We start from the raw sequence: 13389 nt of genomic DNA, 5'->3' as shown, positions 1-13389 counted from the left end.
TGTGATGAATTATCTAAATTGAAAATTGCCACTGCAACGATCTTCTTCTGTTACCTGTGATCAGGGTGATAAGTATTATTAGAACAGGTTTTACATGGCACTTAACAGAAGCTGGTCTGTGTTCGTGCAAAACAAGTTTAAATTACATATGCAATATAAATGAAATGCAATTTGTCCCACATAGCTGATCTTTTTAAAGTCCAGTGACTGTGTTATTTGACACCATCCCTTTAGAATTTTTCATTAAAAAGACAGAAATGAAGTCAAATCTTATCCTCCTCTTAGCTTAATCTGGCAGGTTAATTGACATCATCGGGGTAGAGAAAAAAGATGAGCTGCCATTCTGGGCTGCAACAAAAATCCCTCTAAAACGGTGAAATTGGAAAATAACCTATATTTCTTTTAGGATATTTCTTAATATACAACTACAGTTTCATATCACATTGCCAGAGAAATAAGGCACTTTCTCCCAAGAGATGAGAAAAGAATTGAATTTTTCCTTATCGGTCATCTATTTTTCCACAGAATGCTATTACTTGCTGCCTGCCGTTGCTAAGCAACAGGAAATATTAATAGGACCTTTTATTAGCTAGGCTTTACCCGTGGAGTACTAAAATGAGGAAGTGGAAAACATGAATGTGTTACATAAATCTTTGAACCTTTCAGGGTTTGCACAAGTCTCTGTTTGTCCAGTGATTTATGGCTGTGATGGTTCATTTATGGGAGAGGGCGGTGTGAAATGCCAAAATGGAACATTAGCCTAAGGGACAATTTGAAAATAAATAATCACAAAAAAGTGTGTGTGTGTGTGTGGGGGGGGGGGGGGGGGGGGGGGAGCAGTTGAAAGAACAGCCCTCCCTTTTCCTGTAGACTTCAAGGGGCCATCAAACAAGCAAGTGATTTTTGTTCCACTCGTGGCATTGATCATTCAAAATCATCTGTGCCTGAATCAACATTGGAATAACTAATACAAGTCCCATTCTATCACTGAGCTTGTTGAACTGTGGTGAAAAGCGACAGACGTTCCATCATTTTCTGCAGACGCTCTAATCCCTTTAAAAAATGACTTAAAATGAAGGTCTTTCAAAGGAGAAATAGGTTTTCTTCATCTGAATAAAAAGTATAGAATCGAGCAAAGCCCCAGAGAGCCGAAAGTCTTTAAAGGCACGTCGGAAAAAAAACACACGAGACAATTTTAAAGTCCATATGGAAAAAGTGTAAACACATTTAACTATAATCTTTCTCAGAAGGCTGGTTGATATAGTTTTTATTCTTTAAACTTAAAATGCGGACCATGATTTTCTCTATAAATGCATCGCCATATCTCTAATCCACTTTTTTTCTGTTTCATGTTTATACAAAAACCAGCAGGTGTACAGTATGCGATAATACGTTTGCTGAGACCCTCCATCAGAGAGAGAAAACATTAAAACACACCTCTGCTCTCTTATCATTAATTCATCCCAGCTTGTCTGTGACAAGTTCAGTTGACATTGCAGCTCATATTTCTTTCACGCAGGCTTGGAGCGCGAGCACCTGCCAGGAGCACTTAATACCTCGTGAGAAAAAAGAAAGAAAGAAAAAGAGCAAGCTTCCAACCAACTTAACGTGACAATCAAGATGGGATTAATACTTGATAATTAACCTCAACAAATGAAGATAAAGAGCTTGTGAGGAAAATCTTACATTGAAATTTTGTAACAAAAGAAATTAGAGGATGGAATTTGAATATGAATGCAGCAGGCAGATCTTTAGAGCGCCACAGCCCTCATTACAAATAAACTGACCCTCATTCAAGCAGATTCACATCGTGTATTCTGAGAAAAGAAAAAAAAGGGGGGGAGATAATACCTGGATGTTTGATGAAACTAAGGCTGCTCGTGCATATAGATCTCTCAGCTAATACTTAGCTGTTATGCATAACATCTCCTGGCTGATTATACATTCATCATCTGTTACATATTCAAAACATCACACTTGAGCCAGTTTGATGATGGCTAATACTGCATGCACAATTGAGGAACATGAAAAAAAGGATAATTTATTCCAGTTGCTGGCAACTGGGGACCATTATAAATATATCATAATTGAATATGAAGCTGTCCTGTTTAAACATATTGCAGATGCAGTGGTCACAGCACAGGCAAAAGGTGGATATAAAATATATGTATAGTTTAGTGTAAAGAGAGATGTAACAGAAAACAATGAGGCCAGAAATCAGCAGCAACAGAGATGTGTATCATTCTGGGCTGTATTGATAGGATCAATGCAACCTGAGCAAGGCTATTAAATGTCTAATGTGTTTTGGAACTTGTAGATGCTATGGCAGTGGGGGCATTAACAGAGAGAGCACCAGAGACAGGGAGAGAGGGGAGAGAGAACGAGGGAAAGTGGTGAGGTGGGGGGCTGGGAGGGAATGGGGGGGCTGCCAAGTGCATCAAAACATTGAGAAAAGAGCTCTTTGAAAGATATCAGGTTTGACCAGGAGGAGCTTCAGACACAATAACCATCATCCAAAAGAGAAAGGAAAGAAAAAGAAAAAAAATTGAATTGAAAATGGCCTCCTTACAAAATCAGGAAAGTGCAATCAGTTTTGCTTTAGAGGGTTTTGAGAGGCAGCAAAGTGGAGAAAATGAATAAATACCCTTGTTACTTTTATCAAATTAATACAGAGATTAGAAGTGAGTGATCAATCAACTAAATGCTGTCTGCATAGGCAAACTCTAAGGTTATGAGCACACTAACATATTCTTTGTATTTGCAGTCTTTTAACCTCTGGAGATGGAAAAACTCTGAACTGACAAAGATTTAAGTTCCTCTAATGACCACTTAACTGCATTTAAAACCATGTTTACAGCCTGTTAAATTAAAAAAAAAAGAAAGTTGCTTTATACCTTATTTCTTTGGATACTGACATAGATCAAAAGTCGGGGTGTGTCCGCCCTGATTGACAGCTAGCTTTGAACACTGCCCATACAGCCCATCCAAGAATCTGTGCTCATTTTAATGTTTTAATGTTTGCACACAGACCACCTAGCTCTGGTCTGCATGCTAGAGCTAGCTTAATAACTACCTTGCTAATGTTAGCTGATAGCTTAGTACTCACTGGTCTCATCCATTTATGGTCAGTTCTGGGCCCCAAAACGTAACACGCTTCCACCAAGCCAGCCAAAAATGCTAAAATGAATAAATGAATAAAAATAATGGGAATAACTGAGAAAGTTTTTTTTTAAAGTAATCACAAGTAATCTCTAGCAGGCAAATGCGTATTAACTGGCTGCTTGTCCAACAAATTAACCTCTAAATCAACTATTTTGTCATGTTTTGATATTTACTAAAGACTACAGTGCCCAGCTGTTTCATAAATGTACTTTCCAAATAAATTAAGCTTGACGTTTGTTACATATTTTCAAAGATTTACATCTTTAACAGGAGGAAAGAAAAATGAAATCCTAAAAGCACCAAGCGTTAGATACACACACCCTTAATTTGTGTATTTTAATGCAATTTATTGTCAATGAAGAAAATGCAATAAACCTTCAGTCTTGTTCTGTATTATTCATGCTTTGGCATATGTGCAATCAATCATTTTTTATAAATTTTTAAGATCCATGGCCACAGTTAAATCTGCCTGATTTAAACACTCTTTAGCCCCGCAGTTCACCCTTTCACAACAAACAAAACACACCCTCTCTATTCTCTTCAACAGCTATGATCATCTGTTGCTGCGATGCTGCTTGAGTCTAAATCCTTTTTGTTATATAATTGCCCTATTTATTTCATGTTTATATTGTTGCACCTGCATTGGAGTACTTTCAAATGTCCTCATACTTGAATCACACAGGCACAAATTTAAAAACCAGAGGCTCTCAGCCTTTTGTTGAGACAGAATAACCCCATTTCACTCAACTGAATTATCTTTAAAATATCTAATAATGAAATCCAGGCGGTACAAAAACTGGACGTATACGCTCATTTTGAATAAGAGTTACTTTTTTCTTCTAGCGTTCCTCCCCACAATGCCCTGCTCTCTCTTTCTCCCTCTCTCCATCTCTCTCTCTCTCACTCTATCCTCACCCCTCCTTTCTTCATTCAACTCTATTGCACTCTTTTCATTGCCCAGCTCACGTATTGAATCTGCCTGATGAAAACAGATCTCACTGCAGCACCACAATAGAATGGCTGATGCAGGAAAGATGAACCCTAATGGATTTTTTTTTCAATGTGCTCAAGATTGAATATAAGGCCTGACCTCCAGATGTAGTGGATCCATTTCAACAGCAGATATATTGTTTATAGTAAAGACACAAAAACGCACAGACACACTTGGACACACACACGTTGTTCAAAGCGAGCAGACACAGCTGCACTGTACATTGTGTTTTTTAGCTACCAAAAATAGATTAAAATTCGAATGAACCTGTATTATTTATCTACCCATGTCAAGTGAGATATTCATAATGATAGCAACTCATGTTTGAACTGCAGAGTTTGCTTAATTACTCTGCTCAACAGACTGTGTCAAGGTGAGGCACCAATTTAATAGACACTCCGTTCTCAGCACAAATGAACCTCTGCTACGGTTTGGTAGTTTTGCCAGCCTGACTATTTGATTAAAAAAATTCAGAGTTCACTTTATATGCTGCTTTTTTGAAGTGAAGTTGAAGCAGAGCTCTGAAAAGATCCCCAAATGTATTCAAGAGCTCTTTTATAAAAAGTCAGAAGTAGCAAGATTTGGGAGTTTACTTGCAAAAGGCAAAAGATCACAGATCATTTTAACTGTGGTGTAATATCTCTTAACCTGTTTCCTGATTAGTGTGCTTATGTGTTAAAGCACACAAAATTTGAATTAAATTCATGTAACATAGAACATTTACAAAATGTGCTCAAAATAATTTTCATCTGTTTTCAGAACCAAAAGCATCATTTTATCTACCAGTGCTATCAGATTCCCTAGCGGTTACCAGGAGCTGCATTACATGTGCTTTAAACACAAGTTCATCATGTGTGAGTTGAACATTTAAAATCTCATGCATTTTTATCACCCAGCCTGCTGTATTCAATCTATTAAAACCACAGAGTGTGGCCCTCTGTAGCAGTAACAAATATCCTGACTGCAGAGGGAAAGACTGGCCAATCAACCAATGTCTCCGCAGTAAAGGTCATGACCAAAATGTGAAATGAATATGAAGATAAATGACATATGAATCCAATACCTTGTGGGAGTATTCCAGCATTAAAGTATATATAATGCAAAGAATGTTTAGATCTTTACTGGGAAATATTTTGATTGCTGCTTGTCTTCTGTTTATCACGAACGTTACACAATATGCCTGACCTTGATATTCATATGTATAACATATATCTTTATTGTGTAGAATAACTAAAAGATACTGAGACATGGCCAGAGACAAAACACACTGCTGATGTTTGTACTTGATGATACCGTGAAAGAACAAGAAGAAAACATCTCCTTTTCTAGAACAGCACAGCTGTATGCGTTACTATTTCTGCATTGTTTTATAATACAAGTCAGTATCAATAAAGCTATGAATGTTTAAAGTTACTGGCTTTCCAGTCATCGTCTGTTACACAAAAAAAATCGTACGTTAACACTATTAACCATTTCTGTTCTTTCTTTGGGACCTACAATCAAAACATCAGCCATCTTTTCCATATATATGGGACTTTTTTATCTTTATTAATATATACATTAATTTGAACTTCAAAGTTTCAAATTCAAGCTATATTACACATTTAGGGCACTGTGCATGGTATACTGCTAAACTGCTAAACAGATTATTTGCTTAATGCAGTCTACTCATATGTTTGATGCATAAGCTTTGCAGAGCTCATTTGTTGTGATAGTAACCTGCTCTATTTCCAACAGTTCTCATGAATGCAATTATGGTTTGGAGATGCTAATTTGTAGAGGAGCAGTTCTGTGTGGAGCTGAGGGAGTAATCAGCACGTATTCATGTTTGAAGGCCTGACAGATTGACCGATGCCTGCTGTCGAGGCAGATATGATGCTGATGGATTTACCCACAATCCTTTTCTCCATGCATTAGAGCTGACATGGCAACTGCTGAACAATCATTCAGTTCCCTACTTAGCCCCATTTACTGTGCCTTGAAAACGACATTTTCCCTTGGTACAAGGCTAAGATATTGAAATTATTTTTCATGCTTAAAATACACAAAATGCTTTAAAATGACAAAAAAAAGTTTGCTCCATCATCATTTCATCCTATGTGTTGACATTGCTTACTTCATAATTTGCATTTCTTCTTTTAGGCATGAGCCAGAACAAGTTAAGTTTAAGATTAAGACCAACACTCATCACTCCCAAGTATTAAATATTTTTCTTACTGTGATTAAATGTGCGCTACTCACCGAGGGCATTTGGCTGGATACGAGGTGACTGTCCTGTCCCAGCATGTTCGACATCATAAGTGTGGGCAGCTCTGGGTAGGAATACGGGTTGATGAGCCCATTGTGTGACAACGAGTGACCGAGGTAGCCTGTAGACTCGTGCTCCATCAGGTGAAGAAGAGGAGGTTCGGGGTGGTTAGGTGGAGTGATAGGTGGGATCTCATAGTCTTCGTCCCCGGCTCCATTTCCACTTGAAGTGCCGCCACCTCCTCCTCCTCCCCCACTGCCACCTGTCTGACCTGTGTAGCTCTGTGGTGGGACAGACAGAAAAAGAAATAAAGTGAAATACACTGTTTTCATTGAGCAGAAACTGAAAATCAATCCATTTTAAGTCCCTGTGACTATTACACACAGACTGCAAATGTAGAAATATACAGTGTTTTATTGTTTTTCTACAGTAGACAATGCAAAGTGGAAATGGCTACTTGAGCTGTCAGGAGTGGTGAATGCCCCGCCCAGCAAACACTTCCATAAACGTAAACTCGCAGCTAAATCATTAATGTCACAAAGCAGGTGCGTTGCAAGATAAATTGCTCTATGCAAGGTTGGACATACGTGTCTCTGCAACTACAGGGTATGGGCAAGTCAACTACAATTCTCTACTCACATTTTAGAGAAAACCATACTATTGCAAAATTTACAAATAAATCTAATGGTTCCCAAACAGGGAACTAAAGAAAAAAATTCTGTTTTTGAGTAGATTGCATTCATTTCCAACAAACAGAAGGACATTTTTTCCAGAAGTTACATGAAAAGAATATATATGTGTGTGTGTGTGTACTTGCATATGCTAAACATTATGATTACAAGCATTAACTGTAATGTGTTATTTTATTTTGTCAAGCTAGAAATTCCACAAAGGTTCTTCTGATCTGTCATTTTACTACATTAGGTATAATTTTCCTTCAAATGTTAAACGACTCATTTTGGAACAAAAAAACAAAACAATGCTCAGCGATCAGTAATATAGCAGACCAACAGTCTCTATTCGCGTGCTGTCTCTCTAACACAGTAAGTCCAATCAGATCAGGGTTCTGCACAGAGCAAGAAGAAAAGAAAAATAGCAGGGAAATTCAACGGGGAATGAAAAGCAATTTTGTCTGAGACGATCCAACTTGACTCCCATTGTAATGACTGAGTCAAATTAATCATCACAAATAATATTCTGGTGTCAGCCATTCAAGGGTTTTTTAATAGAATTTTTATGATTCATGTCTAGCAGTATACATCAAACAGTCAGTTCTGCAACATTTCTGAAATCAATTCAATATCATCTTTGTGTAGGCTGTCATCCTCGGCAGCAGAGCGGTCATTTATCTCTCAAACAGATACTTTTAGAAAATAAGGGGCATGTGGAGATGGAAGGAAGAAGAAAGGATACGGGGCGCTTTTTTTCTTGTTTTTCTCTCAACCCTGTTTTAGTATCAAGGTAAGTGCAATGGCCTATTTTGTAATTTTTGAGCACATCAATTACAGATAAAGTAGTATGAATAAGCATTTTACATCCTTGGAATGAAAAAACCCAAGACAGTTTTTCTATTTAAATCCCACGTGCAGCAACGAGCGCAAAGCCACATGAGATAAATTTAATTTTGCAACAATAAGAATGTCAATAAGAAGAAATAAGAAAAGTCTAAAGCACACATCTTAAGCGTAATGGCAAAAACAGGAGGTTTTCACTGTTGAATCAAGAGTATAGAGACACACTTAGAATTAATCCTCTTTCTTTTTTCTCTCTTTCTTTTCATTTGGCGTAACATTTAGTAAACGATTGCCTCAATTTGATTTACTTTGTCCTGACATAGCCTGCAAGCAAGTTGATATTAATTTTCTGGACTGTCCTTTGAAGACAGATGTTTTTGTAAACCTTTGGGGATAGTGTTATTGTTTGGTCTAATGGACAAGAAAACGAACATTTCCTGAGATTCAATTTCCCTCATAATTGTTGGAAGGAAACTAAATTGTCTGTTGTAAACATTGGAGCTATTGTGTGAAGTGAGTCCCTGTGCGAGTCCCTCTGAGCCACCATGTGCTTCACTCTGACTGTAGTAGACTATGTAATCTAAAGACCACCATGCTTAGTCATCATGTAGCGTGTTTATCAATCTTTTGTTTTCTCAGTAAATTAATCTACATCCAAGCTACAGAAACACTTTTCTGGTCACATCTATTGCCTTTGATTGTGCAGAGGGACAAGGACAGAAGATGTGTCATGTGTTGGATTGCTATGAAGGCTCATCCAGTGCCCTTGATGATAAAATGTAAATACCAAGGACATTCCCAGTTGGATTGTGGCAAGATAAATTATTCATATGCCTCTATTCAGAATGAGATTGCATGTACAGAGCCACATGTACACTGTGGCTAATGTATACTCTTTTCTTCTTTGAAAGTAAAATCCAAACCAAGGCAATGTATATGATGGATCGTATAGACCAGCATGTGTCCTAGTATGGAAGTAGCTTTTCAAACATGCAGCCCCTGTTTTTTTTCCCTTTTTTCCTCTGAGGTACTCATCATTGGTTTACTTTCAATAGTCGGGGCTGTTCTCCTTCAAAAAGCAGCAGATTCTATTTTCAACACTCTGTTTTTCACCATGCTTTATTTTCCTCATCTGATCAATGCGGTACACTATAGGGAACATTATTTCCAATACACAGTATGTTGTCTTCAGTGCGAGCGAATGCAATCTGTAACATTTTAATTAAGAGACAGATCTCTCGACTGTAAGTGTTACATACCAGCACACCTTTCATTTGAAAGAAACAGATGAATAGACAGTTGGTCTGGGACTGAGAGAGAAAATAACATTGATTGGGGAGCTTTCCAGCTTGTCTTTTATTTGGCACAGATCTCTCCCTCCCTCTGTAACACTGCCTGAGTATTCAAGGCCTTCTGGAGATGATATTGACTGTGGCTAATGGCTCATTATCTCTATATTCTTGTACTTATTAGATTATTGTTATGATGCCTGTAGAAATCAGGATTTGGGACATTGCCCATTTAATATTAAATTGCACATCCATTTTAAAATTCTCATCTGTCAATTGCAATTCATATGTTCGGTTAAAAGCTACTTACCTTTTTCAACATTACATAGCATAATGTTGGACCTCCTGGCATAATGTTGCTCTGGCATAAAATTATCAGGCTATTAAGCAGCAACTGACAGATAATAAACTACTGTTTATTTTGATAACTAACTAATTGTCCTCTTTCAGTGACAACTCTAAATATTCTTTGTTTTTTAGCATTTTAAATCTGACACATAATGACAAGATAATAATGACATTAAACATTATTTTCAGCTGTATTCACAATATTTGCTTTTTTTAGCTTCGTCTTGAAATCAAAGGAATTTCATGACACAAACATTATTTTGACAGGTGGGCCACAGACTGGGAATATCTCCACTAGCATGACATCAAGTGACACAGTAAGTGCTGTGTTTTCAGACCGGATCCTTGCGTTCCACATGGACGAAAGAGTCCGGTGTCCTCCCAAGTCAACGTCTGTTTCGCAAAGAGGGTGGGACCGACGGCTCAGAGACAGACGATGACATATCTGTCTCGCCGCTAATATGGACTTATCTGCTTATTGAAGAGCTTTGTCAAAGCAGTGATTTATGCTTGAAATACCCATACATCACTGCTTCCATCACCTCTGGCACTCTTCGTTCTGACACCTTCCCAAAATTCACCGTGCAGCACTCTGCAAGCCAAGTAAGGCCTTGTTATCTCTCACTCCATGCAGTCCGGTTTATGAAGAAAACAGTGGATTTATCTTTGGGATGAATTTAAGAGCATCAACTTTTTTATTCCCTCTGTCACTGCTCTCGCAAAAGGAGGCTTATACTGTATATTCAAAAATGATCCTGTTTACTAGTGTACACAAAGCTCTTGTTTTAATGTAATACAGCAAAGGCAAATAATGCTTGTCTGACAACAGAGATCAGTTATTTTCAAACACATAATCTAAGAGCTGTGAACTCTTGGCTTGCTGTTGTTGATACCCTTTCTTGTTTCTCATAGCGTCTTCTTTAATCTATCCATCTCTTTCCTTCAACTCAGGCTTAATTAAAGCCATAGCTGTTCCTCTGCTACTATATCTTACAAGAGTGGGAATGGAAATGGGCAGGAGATCCAGTTACAGCCACCCTACACCTTCACTTTCCTCTTCCTCTCTTGGCTTGCCCATTCAGCTCTGTCCCTTGTGAAGCCCCAATAGTTCTGGCCCTATTCCACGTTCCTTAGACCCCGATCAGCCCCCTTCCTATCCATCCCTCTGTCATCTCATCTCCCTCTAAAACAGCCCAGCTGCTTTATTTATCTGTCAGTATTTTACTGTTCAGAAATCATAACAGGAACTCTGGGGACTGAGATGCTGTACTTGGGATGTGTTCAGTGAATGAGTGGCACAGGAGGGTGAGGAGAGAGGAAATAAACCCTTTCAAAGACATAAACCCCACGGAGAAACAAATGGGAAGAAAGGAAAATATGGAGAGAATAATTAAGGTGAGCACCAACTGTCTAAAGTCAAAAGATGCAGATGGCCCTATTCACCCCAGACCCTGAGCTGATTACTAACTAACCTACCACTGACTCAAACCAGCCTTTCTAATTGCACGTGTTTCTCCCCTTTCCTTTTAAGTTTCCCTTTTTCTTCCTTCATATATCCTGTTCCAAGTGCCCGTCTCACTTGTCAGTCAAGGTCAGGAGGTCATCCTCATCTGATCGCGTGTCAGAACAGATTAGAATCAGAGCTTTTGTGTCATGTCATATTTCATTATGCATTTGACTCATCTCGCAGGTCAAGAGGTCGCTCTGATTTGATTGGATGACAGAAATGATATAATTTGTGTTTAACCCTAGGCTGTATGAGGCTCTGAGTGGTGTACTAATGCATTTTGCAAAGATGGGGCAGACCCTCTCCACAAGCGACTAATTTGAAGTGGCACGCCGCGGAGTTGAAGGAGAGCCAGCGCTATTGCACAACATGCTGAGGTTATAAGGGAGGCTTTATCAAATAACAAACACAATCTCCCTTGTACCTCTGTTTCTTTCTGTTTCTCATATGCTTTCTTTTTATCCTGCAAACGGATGGAAGTGCCGAGTAACTAACTGCCCTCTGAGGCTAATATTTTTTTGGGGGGTTGTTCCATATTAATTTGATCCAATAAAAATGTGCTACTGACCTTCCTTGCTCTTGCTGTCTCTATTTCTTCTTCACTATCAAAAAACACTTAATATTGGCAAAAGAGATAACTAATGGAGAAGCACTGTCAACTATAAGAACCACATAATTGCTGCTGAACTTTCAATTGACACACAACAATAAAATCTTTCTTAAATAGCTGTCAAACATGATAAAATAGAAAAGTGTTAGTGTCAAATTGAGTTGTTTGCTGATATTTATTTTGAAAATATCTGTATTTGCTGTTGGAAACACAGAAAGAGTTCAGGACCCTGTTGTGGTAATGACATGCAGATGCCATACAGTGAAAACTGTGATCCCCAGTATGTGCAGCTGGAAAAAGTAAACCATGGTTGCACAAGATAGCTCAGGTTTCCCAATAGTCATCTAGAGTGATGCTGATGTTGATACTGGTGTGTGTGGGTGGAGAAGAGGGCTGGAGAGAGTGAGAGGAGAAAGGATGAACCGGAGAGGAAGAAGCAGAAAATCAAGCTGCATGGGGAAAGAGATGAATCCCACTTTTCAAATTAGAATCCCAAGCAAACTTATTGTGTGACAGTGTGAATTTAGAATTACAATGTTATACTGACACACATACAGTATTATTTCCAGAGTCCCTCTGTCGCTTCATGTTGGGAGCAGCCATGTCTCGTAAACACCCGAGCCTTTTCAGCTTTTCTCATTGGCACACCACCGCCTGTTCAACAACACTTAACAACAGCCACAGGTATTGCTGAGTTACGACTACGTCAAAGAAGCAGAGAGACTCGACAAGGCCCAAAACAGCAGCCAGTCAACTGTTTTTTAATTTTTAATGACTCTTCAGTTATCTACTTTTCTGTGCCCGCTGTCAAAAATCATTATTAGGAGGTGGACAATAGTGCTACTGTGGCTGAATGACAAAACTAATTATTGTTATAGGAACAAGTAAATGGACAAAAAAAAAAAAAACCCAGCAGAATAAAGCGTTGATGGATCCTTACAAACTGACTCTAACAATGTTCAAAATAACAAAGGGAGTGCTGATGGCGCAGTCATCCAAACAAATGTGCATTATTCTCAGAATTGTTAGGATCTTGTCACCCACAAATAACTCTGCTGCTAACTCTACACCAGGAGAAGGGGGTGTAAAGAGCATGTGGTGGGTGAGAGTGCATATGGCATTTGTGTGTCCATGTGTGTGTCATTTCAGCTCTTAAATGCTTTTGTGAACATTTCTTAGGAATCCCCCTTTTCAAAACAAAAACCTACTGTAAGAGATTGCACACTCTGTGTGAGTCCGGTGTCAGTGTGTTCTTAAGTGTCTTGCCTCGCTGGTTCAGAGTCAATGAGGCTGTGTATTGGAGGCTGGCACAGCTGGTGGGAGCAGGAGAATAACATCTGGACCGTCGTACTCCTGGTGCCATTGTTAATAAGAGGCTGGTTGTGAATGGAGGAGAGTGGAGGAGACAGCTCTCCAGGGTCAATGAACCTTCCTGTCTCTCACTAGAGTTCTGCTCTGCAAGTCATACTTCATGTATCACCAAAGTGTCCACAAAAGGAGTTACATGTACACAAGAACATGCTAGCCTTAACTAGGCTGCGTGCCGGTCAGTGAGTCGATCCAGAAGGCAGCTACCTGATTTTGGTGAGCTCCTAGAGTTTCTCTAACACAGCCTCAAGTCATTTATTTTACACCAACTGCCGTTAAGTCTTGCCACTGGGCAGCCATCTTGAAACGCCTCTGGGTGCTTATTCTTTTTTGAAGCATTATCCTAATTTAC

General features: G+C 38.8%; 1 protein-coding gene across 6 annotated transcripts in view; it reads right to left on the bottom strand.

Annotated features, from left to right (window-relative positions):
- The window catches only part of tox2 (TOX high mobility group box family member 2), a 102865-nt gene that overhangs the window by 18847 nt on the left and 70629 nt on the right, over positions 1-13389 (bottom strand). For all 6 annotated transcript variants that reach the window (XM_026166867.1, XM_026166864.1, XM_026166865.1 and 3 more), the window contains exon 4: positions 6395-6682. In XM_026166867.1, the coding sequence (XP_026022652.1) occupies positions 6395-6682 (288 nt within the window). The remainder of the gene's footprint in view (positions 1-6394; positions 6683-13389) is intronic.

The sequence above is a fragment of the Astatotilapia calliptera genome, chromosome 5 (genome assembly GCF_900246225.1).
Source record: "Astatotilapia calliptera chromosome 5, fAstCal1.2, whole genome shotgun sequence".
In the NCBI taxonomy this organism is placed as follows: domain Eukaryota; kingdom Metazoa; phylum Chordata; class Actinopteri; order Cichliformes; family Cichlidae; genus Astatotilapia; species Astatotilapia calliptera.
The sequence above is the reverse complement of the archived record's forward strand: the minus strand, read 5'-3'. Positions and strand labels throughout refer to the sequence as shown.